Source organism: Zonotrichia albicollis, chromosome 2 (assembly GCF_047830755.1).
Source record: "Zonotrichia albicollis isolate bZonAlb1 chromosome 2, bZonAlb1.hap1, whole genome shotgun sequence".
NCBI lineage: Eukaryota > Metazoa > Chordata > Aves > Passeriformes > Passerellidae > Zonotrichia > Zonotrichia albicollis.
The window spans coordinates 98,467,334-98,484,388 of NC_133820.1; the positions used below are offsets into that span (position 1 = coordinate 98,467,334).

Below are 17,055 nucleotides of genomic sequence, written 5' to 3' on the forward strand. Positions count from 1 at the left end.
TTGTCCTAATGTTTTTACACTGCTTTGGTCAAATTGCATTGCTTCTAAAGACAGCCCCTTCCTGGTTGTCAGGAGAACTCAGGGGGGATGTTTTTCAGAGCATGAAGCTTTTTGGCTTCCCTTGGCCAGGTTGCCAGTTAAAGCAATGATGACTCACATGTGAAAGCTTCCAGTGTCTGGCAAGGACTAATCCTCTTGTTTCCTCTATCCATCCATTTTCATACCCATTGGTATGCATTTTCATATAACCATTGGTATTTCAAAACAATAAGGCAGCTTTAAGAAATCAAACCAGTAGGAGGAAATACACAAATACATCATTGTATTGGTTATGTGAAGAGCAGTACTGCCGTTAGAAAAGCTTCAAAGCAGCAGAAATTACTTGAGATGTGGTGATGATACATTGACATATGGATATACATAATTGTATAAAATTGTTCTGATGCCAAATGTTTGAATGATTGGATGGAGCAGCCTGCACATGCAGGAGTATTTTTTGATCTGACCAGCTTTGGATCCCTAGTTACACATATGGAAGAGTCAGATCACATCCTTTGATACATTAATGAATGGCTGCATTATGTTGGGTCAGTGAAAACAGAACTTGAAATCTTCTTACTTTGATATTCAACAGCTTTCAAAATATACATCTGCAGTCATTGTGCCTTAGAAAATTTCCAGTCAAGGTTTTCATCTTCTATTTAAAAACAAGCACCAAGCAACCGACGAAAAATCCAATCCTCAGACCTTCTGTAATGTGATGAGGAAAACAATATGATGTTAGTATTTCAGCTGTAGTGCTGAAGTTAGTCTTGTGCTGCAGATGTGTTCAGAAAATACAGAAAGAGATGTCTTTCAAACCCTGAATGCAGATTAGAACTGGCAGAATAGGCATGGTACAGCAACTGAAATTAGTTTTTTGCTTTCTCTTCCAAATTACATAGTGACTAATAAACGTGGAGCTCCACAAGCTTCTAGCTGAATGGAGTTGTGCACGGTTTAGTTTGGGTTTAGCACTGAAACTGTATGGCCTGTGTCTGCTTTGGAGAAAAAACAGTATTCAAATTCAATATTTAATATTACTGTCAAAATTTTTTTCTGACTATCTTTTGTTTATTGCCAGATCCTGCTAATGTAGTCTACTGTCTTTTTTACCACAATTTGAATACATAAAACTTAAAATACTAGAATTGTTAACTTAATCGAATGGGACATGAAAGTTCTCTTGCATATACCTAGTTTTAATCAGTGTCATATTAGATGATTACAACTATCCTTTATAAATTAAATAGGAATTTTAGTTATATGAAGCCTATCTTTTCCTGCTATTGTAGCTTTTTCTCTTAACACAATTTTATTCAATGCTTCTATTGTAATTATTTGGTGTGACATCTTTTTTTGTAATTACTGCGCTCTCATAGATGTGCTTTGGTTATTTATCAGGAAATACCTCCCTATGAAACAAAAGGAGTGATGAGAGCCAGCTTTTCTTCAAGAGAAGCAGATAATCATACAGCCTTCATTAGAATAAAAACAAATGCCTCAGACAACACAGAAGTTATTATTCTGCCTGTTGAAGTAGAAGTTACAACAGGTTAGTGAAAGAGTGGTTGGGGTTCAGTTGATTTTTGGGTTTGTTTCGTGTTTTGGTTGGGTTTTTTTTACAATTATTCAAATTAATTAACTCTTAGTATAATAAGAAAATTGTAATTTTATTTTTTCTTTTAAGCACCAGGAATCTATTCATCAACAGAAATGCTAGATTTTGGTACACTACGAACACAAGGTAAACCAGTCTTCAGTTCTCAAAGTATTGATCAGGAATAGGGTGGGGAGGGGAAAGCCCAGTACCTTTGTCCTGGTCAGGATTGCCTGTGGAATGATGCTTTTAAAAAGACAGATTACAACAGTGGGTCACAATAGTGCACAGATGCAAGAGTACTTGGGGTGTGTACAAGCAAGCAGTAGTTTGCACACCAGGTTGTAAGTCCAATAGTAAGGTTAATGTTACACAGTTGCACATGGGTTAGTCTGAAAAGCATTTCAGTTCAATTGGTTTGTGAATTTGTGAAAATTGCTTCACTTCTAAGTCTTAATAATTGTCAGACAGGGGAGAAGTGAAGGTGGGCAAACTTGATCAAATGTTTTATGATAGGATCTTTTTTTAATTGCCTCTAACATATTTGGACTTAACATTTAACATTAATGTTTAGTGTTAAAAAAGCAGTAAAAATACTAGTGATCAGAAAGTAGTAAAACTAGAGATATTTTTTGAAACTGTAAGAGAGATTTATTGCTGGCAAAAGGCAGTATTTATCTTCTGTTCAATTAAAAAAGATAGCTTCTGAAGAACTTTTCCATGCTACTTCTGAAACATGTAAAGATTTTCAAGTAAGAGTAATTTCTTCTGAACATGGTGTATCTGAAAAAGTCATTGATTATAGTATTTTTAGCCTGTTCACTTCTTAATGTATTAGAAATATGAGTGGTAAGCTGAAGTATGTAATGCCTACTGATGCACAAAAAGGCAATTTTGTTGGGACTAGCCATTTTGACTGGTTATTCTGTCGTGTTAGTATAACTTTTTAACACTGAACAATAGAGGTATATAAGAAATCAGCTAGTGTAAATGACTTTATATAAGATTCACATGTTAAAATAGCCTAATAGACAGGTGTGTTTTTTGTTCTTTAACAGATCTGCCAAAAATTTTAAATCTGCATTTATTAAATTCAGGAACAAAAGATGTGCCAATTACAGTAAGTTTGATTTCTTTCAATTTGAAACTTTCTACATGGATTTACTTTTTCTCATGAAAATTGATGATTCACAGGTTTACCATGTAGTGGTCAGAATTAGAAGCTAGGTGATGTGTGACTGAAAATGTTACTTAATAGCAGAGCAGATAATTTTTATGCATGTTAAAATTAATTTGTGTCATAGTCTCCTTTGAATGCTCTGAACAGCAGTTTTAGGCTGTACCTGCTATATCTGAACCTTTGGAAACTTACACTTGAGAACAGTAATTCATGTTCAGTGGGTGAGATTAATACAGTCTCCGTAAGATTCTTTGTCCTCATCACATTTACACATCAGTATATAAAGTGGTTCTCCAACATAATTTTTTAAGATAAGCCAAGAGTGGCTTCCAGGAGCTGCCTGTAAAATTACCCTTTTTGTCTTGAGCTTATCTGCTTTGTTGCTTGAAATAACAAAAGAACCCAAAGACTCTAGGGCCCTGTACAGTAAGACCACTGGAGCTGAAAGTGAAGTGCAGCCAGCTTCAGAATTGTAGAAATGTGGATTTTCTACTTTCTGTTTTTACTTCAGAAATTCAGCACTAGTCTGGTAGTCCGCCTTTGTTCATTCATACCTTCTTCCTGTGTGATTTTTCTCATTGCCCACTATTTTTCTCACTTCCTCCTTCTTCCCTTCCTGTCTTCCTTCCTTTCCAGATTTAGTTGTGTAGCTAGCTATACCTTGTCCCAGTGCATTTCAAAAAGTGTTGAAGTGTTGAAAAGGAACCAGAGGAGCCAAAAGAATGACTGAAGGATTGGCAAAGGTTCCTTACTGAGATTTTGGAGAGCATCTCTGTGTTTATAAAGCTTGAAGCTGCAACTATGAGGAAGAGTGTTTTAATAGTAGAGATCTAGCAAAATCTTAGGATTTGTGAACTTGGAAGATAAGTTTTCACAGTGACAATGGACCATTGCAGTGCTTGCTAAGGTGTTATTCACTAATAATTTTCAAGACAAGAGACTCTTACAGTATACTGCAAAAAGATTCTTTTTCATTGAGGTCCTGATGCTTATTACAACAGTGAGGTCAGGTGATCTTATAAGAATCATGGCTTTGTAAGCTATGGCACAACTTCCATAGGGAGTTTTAAAAACCAAAAAGACCTGTATAGGTATATGATTTTTGCATTGAGAGGGTTGGTAAATTCAATAAATTATTTTTCCAGCTGTATTTGCAAGTTTGTTTTAGATTTGACAGTTTACTTGTTGGTTGGCTTTTTTTATTATTTTTTTAAAGCGTGTAATATGCTTGCTGTGTACAATGCAAATAACCACATTTTCAGACCATCAGTATCATTTCTAATACCTATCTGGTTGTGTAGTGCCTAATTCATACTCCTCCATTTAAAAAAAGACCCAAGCCCATCTTTTTTTTTTAAGCTCATGTCTTTGGACTATGGGCTGTAAACCATAAATACCAATCTAATGGAAGGCTATTACGTGATAACCTTTATACATATAATGACAAAACTTTTCCCGAGAAATAATTTTTTTACTGTGTGTCAAAGCAGTTGATTTGGTATTTTTAAAGCCTTTGGGGCTCACTTTTGCAAGGAAAAAGCTACTACAGAGGTCCAGACATGATGTGTTTTTCAGTGTATCACATGGCACACTGAAAAGCACATCAACTGACAATCACAGGTCAATTGTTCTTTTCATTAAGGGACAGCTTTGTTGGGAAGTTTGTAAACTTTCTAGCTTTTGAAACACTTGGTGAATTTCTGCTGCTGTGCCAATCAATGAATTTCAAAGTGGAAAGCAAGAGTAAAGAATTTCACCAAGAAGGGACTTGGTGAATAACTTACTTCTAGGAAAGCTTGACAAATACATTTCTGACCCTTTAGAGCTAGTTTAAAAGTAGTGAGACAGACTGTGTGACAAATTTCATTTTAATGTCAGAAGAAAAGGCCAAGGCTATATTTAGCATATGTTTAAGCTGGGTGCTGGAGGAGCTAAATATCTTCAGGTCATCAGTGTGTGAGAGACTGCTAGTACTGTTGCCAGACTTGTGGTTGTTCTGCCTTCAAGCACTTAGTCATGCTGTGGTCCAGCAAACTGGTTGAGGATGATAAGAGCAAGCAAATAATTTTCAAGTTTTAAAACTACTTATAATATCTCCCTCATTTTGTAGGGTTTGTTCCATTATTAAGGATAATAATGCTTATTTCATGACTGGATAAACTAGTCATGCTGCAACAATTAAGCCATTCTGTCAAAAATCTGGTAAATGTAGATTGTTGAACACTTGTTTTATCCCTTCTCTATAATGTAAATTTGGTGTTTCCTTATGGCACTTTAGGCCTGTTTGACTGCTGAAAGCGAAGGCATACTTCAAAATTTGAGGTCCTGATCATATTTGATGCCTGAGAGCCAGGAACTTCAGGACAGCCTTAGTGAAGCTGAATTGTATCAGTTTGAAAACTAAAGTGTTTGTGTAAGAAAGTATTATGTTCTGTCCCAGCTTAAGAATCGGGGTTAATTTCTCTTAGGAATCTGCAAGAAGTAGTTTGCTTCTGTGTTGTGTTTTCACATTTAGGTGTATGCGTCTCAAAATTATCAAGGAATACAGTAGTTTGTTCCATGTACTGGATGATTCTTTATGGAGAAGGTGAACTTTAATTAGTTAGGTGTTTCTCTGTTTAAACAGAAGGCCAAGAAATTTCTGATGGTTGTGTCTGTAAAAGAGAATAAAACAGTTCAGAGGTGGTTCTGACACTAATGGAACCAGCCTTAATCTGCTACCTGTAGCCACAGGGCTTTTTTGTCTATGCTAGGGGGATAAGACAAAACTAGGCTTAGGAGCCTTCTGACTGGTAAACATTATAGATGAACATGAGCCAGTCTTCCAGCCCATACTCTTCAGTTTATTAGAATACATGTAGCGCAAGTGTCCTTAAACCCTCAAAGTCTTTCTCAAGAACTCCTGCAAAAGCAGAAAGTTTTAGCCCCTCTTTGTGTCCTTTAGCACATTTAAGATCTTAATTTTCTGCAGTTATGCTAAATATTGAATGTGTCTTCACAGAGCAGGGTCAGGAGTCTTGAGTGGGTCATTCTGTGGGAGAGCCATGTGTTACTGAAGTATGTCTATTTAAAATTATTCTTCCCTACAAAAGTTGCTGTTAGGAATTTTTCTGAGAAAATTGGTGGTATTACATTCTTGATGGAACTTGTTTTGATGATGGTTTTTAATGCATATTTCAGGACAGACTCTACTTGAGCTTTATTTGAAATAGGTTGAAATTTGAGGAAATGTGAAAGGATACCGAAAGGATGTTTGTTTTTCCCTGGTTGTCTTAATTTTGTATTTCCTTTTATAACATTTAATCAAGCAACAAATGGGAAATGTGCATTATGTAGTTCAGAAATTTTCAACAAAACAGTGTAAATTCCTTCCTTAACTAAATTCACCAGCTGTAGACATTGAGTAAATACATGTAGGTTTGTTTCACTTGTAGTTTGAGAGATGCACCTCTGAAACCTGCCTTTTTTTTTTTTTTTTTGTAACAGGCTGTCCTTTTGAATAATTCCAGTTTGATTTACTAGATGAAAATCAGCATTATTTCAAACCAGCTATTAAAGAAAGCATTTTGCATGAAAAGAGCTTCTGAAAATATTTATTGTCTCTGTCATCCAGAAGTTGTGAACTTTATCGCAGCTTTGATTTCATCTACCTTAGGAGGGTTTTTTTTTTTAAGATCTGCCAAGATTTTAGTTTTGTAGTGTGGATCTCATTAGAAGAAAATTGAGATAACTATTCATTGACTTATGAAAAGAAATACCAAATATCTGCACCCCATATATGCAAATATAGTGGTGGACAAAGGTCAGTGCTATAAATCCAAAATACAAAACCTCTGCTTGAGTTAACAGAGATTATTCATTAGCTGCAGGAGTAGTGCTGCTTGTTCCCACTAAAGATCATGTGGTCTGCAGAACTAAGTTATTTATGCACACTTTTATGGCTTTAATTTACAATCAAGGACAGCTTGGCTTGGAAGAACTGTAATTGGTTCGTGCCACTAGCTGTCTGCCTTCCTCCCTGACCAAGAAAGGCTCAGCTGCTTATTAAACAGGTGCTAAACCTCTGCAGCCCAGCAGAAGGTAAGGCAGCACTCATTTCACTTTTCTTAATGCAGCATCCTGTGATTTGCTGTGGCTTAACAGCTGCTATGTGAGCAGCTGAGCTGTTCTTAAAGCAGGAGGAGACAGCTGGGGAGGAAGAATCATGGCAGCCATCCTAATTTTAAGCAAAACAAGAATAAGAGCATTTAAATGCTTCATGCCCAGCTTCTCCATGGAATCTAGATGGTTTGCTAGCAATCTCTATAGAGTCTTCAGATGACATGGAATCCCTTATCCTGCTGCACAGCAATGAGTACCTCTACAAATCTGCTCTGGCTGTTGACTGACACAATAGCTCTTCCAGTGATGGCCATTTACCTTTTCCCTTTAGTTTAAAACAGTAATCCTCAGATGTAAAGGGTGACCTTGTAAGGTGTTAGTGTAGAATGAGTGTCATCACAGATCTACAAAATGTTTCTCTATACAGTTAGTTATTTTTTTTCTCTGCAGACTTATCATGGGATTAGAGACTAAGGAGATGTCTGTATCCTCTCTGGTAGTTGCACAAGTAATTTAACAGCTTTGTTAGTGAGTGCACCAGAAACAAATATCCTAGCTATTGTAGCCCTGCAGTGTTAAGAACAAAAATTAAATCCTAATTTAAATAAGGTTTGGTTTCTGTTTTATTAATATGTTTCTGGCCATATTGCCACTTAATTCAACATCCCCAAGGAGAACTCACTGTTTCCTACTTTCCTGTATATTGACTGAGTAATTTGTAGGACCTGAAAAAAATTCTAAAACCACTAGTAATGCTGCTTTCTTATAGGAAAGACAGACCTGCAAGAGCTTGACCAAAAGTAGTTGCAGTTTTATCACTGTGAAAGGTTTCACAGCATGTTAGCTGTGAAACATTTACAGATGCTTCATATTTTGTTTGCAGAGTGTTAGACCTACACCACAGAACGAAGCGATAACAGTGTATTTCAAGCCCGTTACGTTAAAAGCCTCTGAAAGTAAATATACCAAAGTTGCAAGCATTAGCTTTGATGGTAAGTACTGCTCCTCTCTTCTTAGAACTTGTCAAGTGCTTCTGAAAACTTACTGAAGTTTCATCGATTATTTTCACTATCTAAACAAAAAACTGTTCATAATTTTGAGAAGAAAATGGGATTCTCCTACCTGGAAAAGGCTTACAATTCTTCTGAACTTCAGTTATTTCTGAAAGGATTGTCTTTGTTTATGATGGACAAGTATCTTAGACTGGTAAATACAGATGAGAAGATATTCTTAATTTTTTTAATAAACATAACTGTATTCTTATGTTAAGGCCCTGGTTATTTAAATGTATGTTTGTTTTAAGCAGACATTTGTTTTTGAGAAATCCTAACAAACAAGGTAACAAGTACAAGTTACTCCTGGGGAAATTTCAATTAGACACAAGAAGAAAATTTTTCACAATGAAAACAATCAGCCATTGAAATAATCTCCCCAACATGGGGTGGATTCTGCAGTGTTGGGCACTTATAATCAATCTGGCCAGGGTGCTGAGACATCCTGTTTAAACTGTACTTCTGCCAGGAAAGGTTGGACCCAGGGGTCCTTGATGTCTCCTTCAATCTGGTATTCTATGATTTTTCTCCTACACAGTGTGACTTTAAATACTATGCTGACACTTTGTAGAAAGGCACCTCTGTTTTTATAGAGATTTTAATCAACTGTTAAAATGGTGGTGACTACTCAGATGTTACTGCTTTAAGATACTAGTTGGTGCTGTAAGTTTTTCTGCCTGGATTGCTTAAAAATGGAATCTTAGACATGAAATAGTTGTGGTAGACATAATTTTAGAAGTTGCATAGAAAAAGAGGAAAGAATTGATTTTTATTACCATTTATGGATTAGCACTTTAGAAATGTAATAGCTCATGGTTTCTAAAACAAGTGAAGTACATTTTAGCTTATGACTTCTGAAAGAGATGAATTCTGTCAACCTAAGGTGATAATACATTCAGATTTTGAAGCTGGTGGGAATTGTTATATGAGGGTCTACTGGCTAACATATGGTGCATCTTAGAAGGAATGGTGGTTCCTGGGAAAAATACCCAGTTAAGCTGCTTAATGTGTTTAAGGAATTGACTTGATGAATTCTTATCAGTGAAGCAGCCAGCCCTAAATATATGCAATTTCAGCTGTCCTAATTACATGCAGGGGCTTTAGGGGCTTGGTGGCTTCTCTTAATTAGTATTTGAATACCTTGATTTTTTTTTTTTTTTGGCACTACCGCTACCAGGCTGCCATTGCTTGTTCTGTGATCTTGGAGCAGATCTGTGAGCATCACTCTTGGTGCTTGTGTAGTTTAAGTTCTTACATGGATTCTGCTTATCTTTTTGCAACATTTAGTTTGTCTTTCATTTCTTCATTATTAAGATCCTCTCTACTGCTAATTCTAATTGAGGGGCCCAGCAGTCTTGAGCTTCTGTTCTGTTAGGAGAGGGATAGTTTTATTCCATATTCTTAGTGGAGACTTCAATTCATCTGGATGCAAATGATCCTCTGGACATGTTCAGGTTATTTATGTGACAGCAACAATCAGGCTTCCCTATTGTAGAAAAGCTTAGTAAATTGGGCAGGTCATCTAACTGGTGTTAAATGGGAAGATTTCAGAATTGGGATCTCTTGTTTCATAGACTTTACACCATGTCAGTTTGGTTATTGAAATTCCCTTAAGCTCCGCTTTTTTCCTTCCACGATTATTAATTTCTGGGCTAGCTCTGTGGTTTTATTCTTCCACTCATTCTAGTATAACTTAATGGATCCATTTTTGTCAGCTTTAAAAAACTTACATTCTTGTGTGTGCAGCATCAAAAGCAAAAAGAGCATCACAGTCTTCTGGGAAAATAACTGTTAAAGCAAAAGAGAAGAGCTATTCCAAACTTGAAATACCGTATCAAGCAGAAGTGTTGGATGGGTAAGCTTCCAGTAACTGAACATAGTTCAAAAACTAAATGCTCTAAATTAGAGGGGATTATTCCTGTTTGTAAACAAATGGATGAAGCAGTGTTAGCCATTAGTAAGTTGGTTTCAAGGCTTGAGTTAGAATTGATCTTAGTGAGTTGTTTTCAGAGCAGCTGAAGACTGCAGATGAGACATTTTAAAAATGCAGTATTGAAAACATTTCTGCTTTTGCATTCACTGTTCTATTGCCATATGAAGTAAGGGTAGAGAAGGTGCTTTTGGTTTTAAGCAAAATTTTGGAAGAATGCTGTGTTTCCTTGGGTTTTGTTACTTATTTACTAAGTATGACTAAGTTGACTTTAAAAACATTTTGAATGAGGTGCTATTTTATCAACAGAACTGGCAGACTGTTTTAACGGCCAACAAACTAAACCTTGCCTTATCACAACTTTGTGCTGCAGACACATGATTTGGCTAATAAAAAGTACACATGATCTGCAAATTTTCTTAATACTTCAACACTTCCTTTTAGTCCCTCTGTTACTCTTAGTTACATGTTTTCTTATCTTATTTGAATTACTTATTTATTGATGTCCCCGTAGTGCTAATATAGTGCTAGTGATAATATAGTTTCACCATGCAGTGGGGTATGTATCTTTTTAGCTGTTTGAAATAATGAATTCTTTTCTTTGTGTAAGGAAAACACTTTGAGGAAAATCTTTATTTTCTTTACTCTGTTTTCTTTTGGTAGTTATTTAGGATTTGATCATGCTGCCACACTCTTTCACATCCGTGACAGTGCTGCTGATTCTGTGGAAAGACTGATCTATTTAACAAACACATTCAGTTTTGCAGTCCTTATACATGATGTTGTGTTACCAGAAGAAGCAAAACCAATGTTTAAAGTAAGTCCCATTTCAGTGAATGCTTTTACCTATTAGTAAATGCTTAAATGTGATACACTTTGTTCAGTTGTAACCTTGGTCTTCATTGTTCACTGATCTAGGTCCAGAACTTCAGTAAACCAGTCTTAATTCCACCCAATGAATCAAGATATATTTTTACACTTCATTTTATGCCTTCCACATCATCTGTTCACGTTGATAATAATATCCTACTTATCACCAATGCTTCTAAATTTCACCTACCTGTCCGAGCATACACAGGATTTCTTGATGTAAGTATTTTCCCTTTTTTTGGCAACTTCTGTGTAATTAGAGGCAGACTTCATAGACTCTTTAATTCTTTATTCTACTTCGATGTTTGCTGAAAAGTTCATTTTTGTTCCCTTAAAGTCTTTAGTTTTACATAGGGAGTTTATTCATTTAGAATTTTGAGATTGTCATGATAGTGTTGTATTAAAATTATAATGTGATTTTTAATGAGCTTACAGTTTGAGCACACTTTATATTTCACTTATGCTAAAATACTTTTATCAATCTTTCTAGTACTTTGTACTGTCACCAAAAAGTGAGGAGCGATTTATAGATTTTGGCATATTGAGTGCAACAGAAGCTACCAGCATCTTATTTGCAGTCATCAACAGCAATCCAATAGAGGTGAGGATGCATTTATTTTTAGTTTATCTTTTAAAAAATTTACAGCAGTGTTGTTACTGAAAACAATACCTTTTGTTCTTTTTAAGCTGGCTATAAAAAGTTGGCATATTATAGGGGATGGTTTGGCCGTAGAACTTCTAACAACTGAAAAGGGAAACAGAACAACAATAATTGCAAACCACCACGAACTACAAAATGCTACTGCATCTGATCAGTCTTCAGTAAGTAAACCTTTGAATTCATTGCTTTAAAGCTAGATATAGGAGGGGAGAAAAGAGACAAACCTCTGCAAGTTTTCAGTTTCATTTTAGCAGAGGAGAGATAAGAATTCTTAATTTTTGTCTGAACTTGAGTATGATAAAGCATGTAGGCTTCCTAAATTTATTTTAAGGAGCAGCATTATATTTACCCTTTCCAAACCTAATCAATCTCAATACCCTCATGATGCTTGTTGTTAATCTGGGATAAGTGGAAATTTATCACCACAAGGGAATATATAATTTTTGTGTTAGTCATTTATGTATATGAACTCGTTGTTTATCACTGACAGTAGTTTTAAATGGATTTTGAGTCTGGTTTTAGTGAAATTTCTTTTTGTTTAATGGAATACATTGGTGACTTTTTCTACCATTTACAGGTGATACTCGCATCAGGCTATTATGCAGTGTTCAGAGTAAATCTAATAGCGAAGGAACTGGAAGGAATTCATGATGGAGCTGTACAAATTTCAACAGATTATGAGGTATATTTACTGTATAATAAATGGGTATTGCCCAAAAGATCTGTTTAGTTCTTTAAGTGCTGTATTAGTGGACAGACTGTAGCATGAGTTGAGGTTGGAAGGAAACTCCAGAGGTCAGGTTATCTTTGCAAGTTAACCCTGCATCATACAACAGAAGGCTTACTTATGCTTCTATTATGATTTTTGTCTGGCTTTCAGAAATATTCATTTAAATCTGACCTAATGCTTTGCAGTTTGGGTTCTTCAGTGACATGACACATACTCAAAGCATCAATACATGGATCTTGGGGCATGTCATGCACTGACAATGTGCTTCTCCACATTATCAGTTACTGAAACAAAGCTGTAATATCAGCCATTTTTTGTCAAAATGCATACTCAAAGCATCAATACATGGATCTTGGGGCATGTCATGCACTGACAATGTGCTTCTCCACATTATCAGTTACTGAAACAAAGCTGTAATATCAGCCATTTTTTGTCAAAATGCATACTCAAAGCATCAATACATGGATCTTGGGGCATGTCATGCACTGACAATGTGCTTCTCCACATTATCAGTTACTGAAACAAAGCTGTAATATCAGCCATTTTTTGTCAAAATGCAATGTGAAAACTGTTTTGGAGAGTCATAGAATCATTAAGGTTTAAAAAGACTGGATACCCCCATGCCCACTAGACCATACTGCAGCTTGCCACAGTTTGCTGGCAGTTGATAAAACCGAATCCTTGCACTGATTATTATGGGAGAGAACAACTGGTTGCCTCAACTTCATGTGCCCTGTTTTTGCAGGAGACAGAGTCTAATGAATAATGCCATCTGTATTTAATATCTTTTTGTGATATATGGAAAAAAATGTGACTCTGTGCTTATGAGGTCAGGAAATTATATCACTGATTGTGTAGTTCTGATGGTGCTACAGAAAATGAGAAATTCCCAAATTCTGCCAGTTATTGGAGATTTTAAGCTTTCTTGTGTTATATCCATGCATGTATGTGACCTTTCAGCTACAGATTCTGAAGCATTTTATTTTCTTGCTTGTTACAAGTTATTCTACTTGTATTGGCACTTGAATCTCATTGCCATCCCTTCCAGCTACTTTTTCAATGTGGTCTCAAGGTATTACAATAACACCATGTTCTGAGAAGCTGGGTGTATTTTCTTCCCTCAGTTGCTTTAAAGATGTTACTCTCCTCTTTTCCAGCAAAGTAAGCTCCATTCAAATGAGACCTATATAATATCCCATTGGGGAGCTTATGTTTTCAGTATGCTTTTCTGTTCCATGTAGAAAGGAAGTGAGGAGTGCTTCCTGACACTATGCTGTGACTATTCAGAATATGATGATGGGTTGAAATCTTAATTCATGTCTTCATGTTTTAAATGTCTGTATAATCCTAGACTACATTAATTGTAGAATTTCAGGGTTTTGTTATTCTGTGCAGTTTAAAAGTGGAAGAGGATTTAAAAGCTGGAAATGTAAGGAGTTTTTTTCTAAATTTTTCTTGGGTTTTTTTTTTTGTCCAGATTTTAACTATACCAGTGAAGGCTGTGATTGCTGTAGGCTCATTGATGTGCTCCCCAAAACATGTTTTTCTTCCACCTTCTTTTCCGGTAAGAGAGTTAGGATTAAATTTTTACTTGCTGTGTTTGTCTTTATATGCCTTTTTCAAGGGAGACCACTGTCCTGAATTCTGTGTCAAATTGCTGGGGAGATTGTGCTACTGAACTGTTAGGATCAGTTTGTCATTATTTTGGGGGTTGTTTGGGGTTTTTCTGCTACGTGTTCCAAGCATGAGTTCTCCTCAACAGCCCACTTGAATGGGATCTTGGAATACTCATGTAATGGGATAGATCTCATCAGAGGAAGATAGGTCAGTCAGCAGGACTTCATGAATGTTTGCTGCAATTGCCACATATTCCATCTTCCTTCTGATCTCCTGTGTCACAAATTCTTCTGAAGTCTTTTGCTACTCTTGAGGTCAAACAGTCATGCCTACAGTTGCAGAGGTCACTAGTTGTTTTTTATCTTTAAGATCTATTTTGATTTTTTGCTATATAGACTCACCATTATATGGGTACTTATTACACTGAGTGCCACATCTAAAACTTCATTTTGACCTACTTCATAAGTTTTTGATAAGTTAAAATTGCTTAAATATTCAGTTCCCTTTCATTCACTGGACGTAAAGCAGTTTCTATATTCTCTATCTGAATCTACTAGAATTACTTGAAATTATTGTTATGATTATGAAGAAGAATTCATGTGAAGAATATCCCTTTTGAGTGCCACATAAAAATATTTTGTTCTATGTTGGACCATAAAGAAGTAATATTTTTTTAGTCTCCTTTGAGTTGTTCTAGCTGAAATGGCTGAAGAGCTTCTCAGTATTTCATAGTAATATGCCCACAGTCTTGTCAGCTTGATTTTTGGGGGAGGGCCTCTGGTTTTTTTGTTTGATTATTGTTTGTGAGCTTTTTTGCTTTGGCCGTGCAATTTTTTGGGGGGGAGGGTTCTTTGTTTTTATTTGGGGGAGCTTTGTTTGTTTATTTTCTTTTGCTTAATTTTTTTTTGGCAGATAATACTTCTTATAGCACCTGTGTTTCTCAGACATAGCTTTGTTGCTGTCATTATTCTTTCTCTTCCCTAGATTACTGTGATTTTTATTGTCTTCATACTTCTTTTCTAGTAATGTTTTCAGACAATTATTCTTTCAGGGGATCTTTGGCCTCCTGCATTTTGTTTGGGAGTATAGATTCGGATATAACTATCACTTTTGACAAGATTATATACTGTTTACTGTATTCAAGCCCCAAGCTTTTCAGAACAGTCAGCTTCACATTCTACTTCCATTAGTTGATCACTTAGTTCTTTATATTTGAGAACATAAAATACTTAGTTTTACTTTTACTTTTCTTGGAATAATTTCAAACTAAACTTATGCTCACTTACTTCATGCTACTCTAACATTTAGTTCTTCTGTAATGCCTCTATTACTTATGAAAATAAGCCTGAAATAGCATCAGTTCTTTTTGTTTCAGTGTTTGGTGGAGAAACTTGACAGCTACACCAGCCAGGAATAACTAGGTGCTACTATTTTAGTAACACATGCTTTTCAGTTCATACTTAGGATGTAATTCCCCTGCAGCTGCCTGGTTCCCAGAGCTGTCTGTCTGTTCATAGTTTTAGTGTATTTGTACCTAAGTGTGATTTCTGGTATTCTGTTGAAGGTTGTCAGCAATACACTGGCAGTGTGTACAGGTCTTGTAAAGGTCAGTGTCTTGATTTAAACCAATCTTAGCTCTGTTGACTTCTGCTTCATAGAGTCATCTTTGCCTCACAGTGCCACCTCTCAACTCTCCCCTGATCAAAGCTCATCTTTGAGGACCTCTGTGTTAAATGGCATTGTTCTGTTTTACTTATTACTGCTGAACAATTGTTTTCCCTTGTCTGTTGTTTCATGTCTAAATGCTATGTAAAAGTCTTAGTAAAATACTATTTATTTGTTCTAGACACTTTAACAAACCTGTATCTTGTCCCATTGATGGCAGTTTGTTACTCATAGGAATTCACAGATGAAGCTCAGATATACCTCCTAGTTCAGTTTAACAGGACTGTACTCTTAAGGATTTATTCTTGTACTTTCTTTCCCTCTGCAATTACTTCTGTTGAGACTGTTGCAATATGTGACTGTTTCCTGTGGCCACAGGCAAATTTTGAACCTGCAAAAGACCTCTCCTATGTCTCTACTTAAACTTAGATTTATTTTTTTTTTAAGTTGAAAGTATTGATTTAAGGGGAACAAGAAAAACATGTTCATTAAAAGATAGCCTTGGATATTTATATTTGCTCAAACGGATTTTTTTTTTAACATAAATCTGGAGTCTCCCCAGCAGTCCTGAGTTGCACTTCTATCTGCTTTTGTTTCCATTATTTGTTTCCTCTCTACATACCAGGGTTGAGTGTTGAGTTAAGGTGTAAAATATGACCATGGAGTCATTGATTTACAACTGAGGCAGGGTAGAGCTTGAGCATTGTAAGGATTTTGATAATGACAATTAAACTAAATTTTCTATGCTTAAAAGGTGAAATAATGTTTGACTCAGAAAAGCAGGCAGGCTGTAAAGGTGTGGGGAAAAAAACTTCCTGGCTTTTTTCTTAAATGTAGTTTTGGTGTGTTCTGTCTTAATTGCATTTGGGAGCAGGAAGAGGGTTTTAAAAGCTCTCTGTCACCTGTAGTTTTTATAACTGTAGCTTCCCTTTACTCTTCCTTTCAGATTATTTTTAATTCTTAATGACTAATTATCATCTCTAATTGCCAGCAGTGATCTTTTACAAAAAGCCTGTTTCCCTTTAGTAATAGGAGGCTCAGCAAACTGAAGTTTTCTCTTGCCTTTCCTCTTCTGATATTTTTTATCGTGATTTGATTAGAGAGAGCTGTTGTCTGTGCCCTTCCAAGATACTTCAGGTGTTCTTAATTTTCAAGGAAGGGTGAACTGTGCTTGGAAGCAGATGGAGTAAAAAATACAACTTCATAGAAACTTACTATCTTGAAGTGTTGCAAATGGCATTTCTTTAAGGTAGTGTAGTTAAAATTGCAGTTTAACATTTCAGCAGTGCTGTGGTCGTTGCCAGCCTGCATAAATAGATACATATGCTAGGGAAAAATGCATATCCTACAGACTTTTTTCCTTTTATTTTCCTTAGGGGAAAGTAGTTCACCAGAGCCTGAACATTATGAACTCCTTTTCTCAGAAAGTGAAAATACAACACATACGGTCCCTCTCAGAAGATGTAAGGTTTTATTATAAGAGGCTAAGAAGTAATAAAGAAGATTTAGAGCCAGGAAAAAAATCAAAGGTTTGTTTATGTCTTATTTCTAAACATTTATAAGTTCTCTTTTCTATATAGCATATGTTAAGTTTCTGTATTCAACAGAAA

At 35.8% G+C, this 17,055-nt stretch overlaps 1 protein-coding gene across 1 annotated transcript in view; it reads left to right on the top strand.

Moving 5' to 3' along the window:
• TMEM131 (transmembrane protein 131) overlaps positions 1-17,055 on the top strand; it is a 94,216-nt gene that overhangs the window by 51,101 nt on the left and 26,060 nt on the right. Inside the window, exons 9-20 of the mRNA XM_005486413.4 lie at positions 1,444-1,594; positions 1,730-1,786; positions 2,698-2,759; positions 7,804-7,912; positions 9,719-9,827; positions 10,566-10,719; positions 10,821-10,991; positions 11,263-11,373; positions 11,460-11,594; positions 12,011-12,115; positions 13,641-13,727; positions 16,822-16,974. Of these exons, the coding sequence (XP_005486470.4) occupies positions 1,444-1,594; positions 1,730-1,786; positions 2,698-2,759; positions 7,804-7,912; positions 9,719-9,827; positions 10,566-10,719; positions 10,821-10,991; positions 11,263-11,373; positions 11,460-11,594; positions 12,011-12,115; positions 13,641-13,727; positions 16,822-16,974 (1,404 nt within the window). The remainder of the gene's footprint in view (positions 1-1,443; positions 1,595-1,729; positions 1,787-2,697; positions 2,760-7,803; positions 7,913-9,718; positions 9,828-10,565; positions 10,720-10,820; positions 10,992-11,262; positions 11,374-11,459; positions 11,595-12,010; positions 12,116-13,640; positions 13,728-16,821; positions 16,975-17,055) is intronic.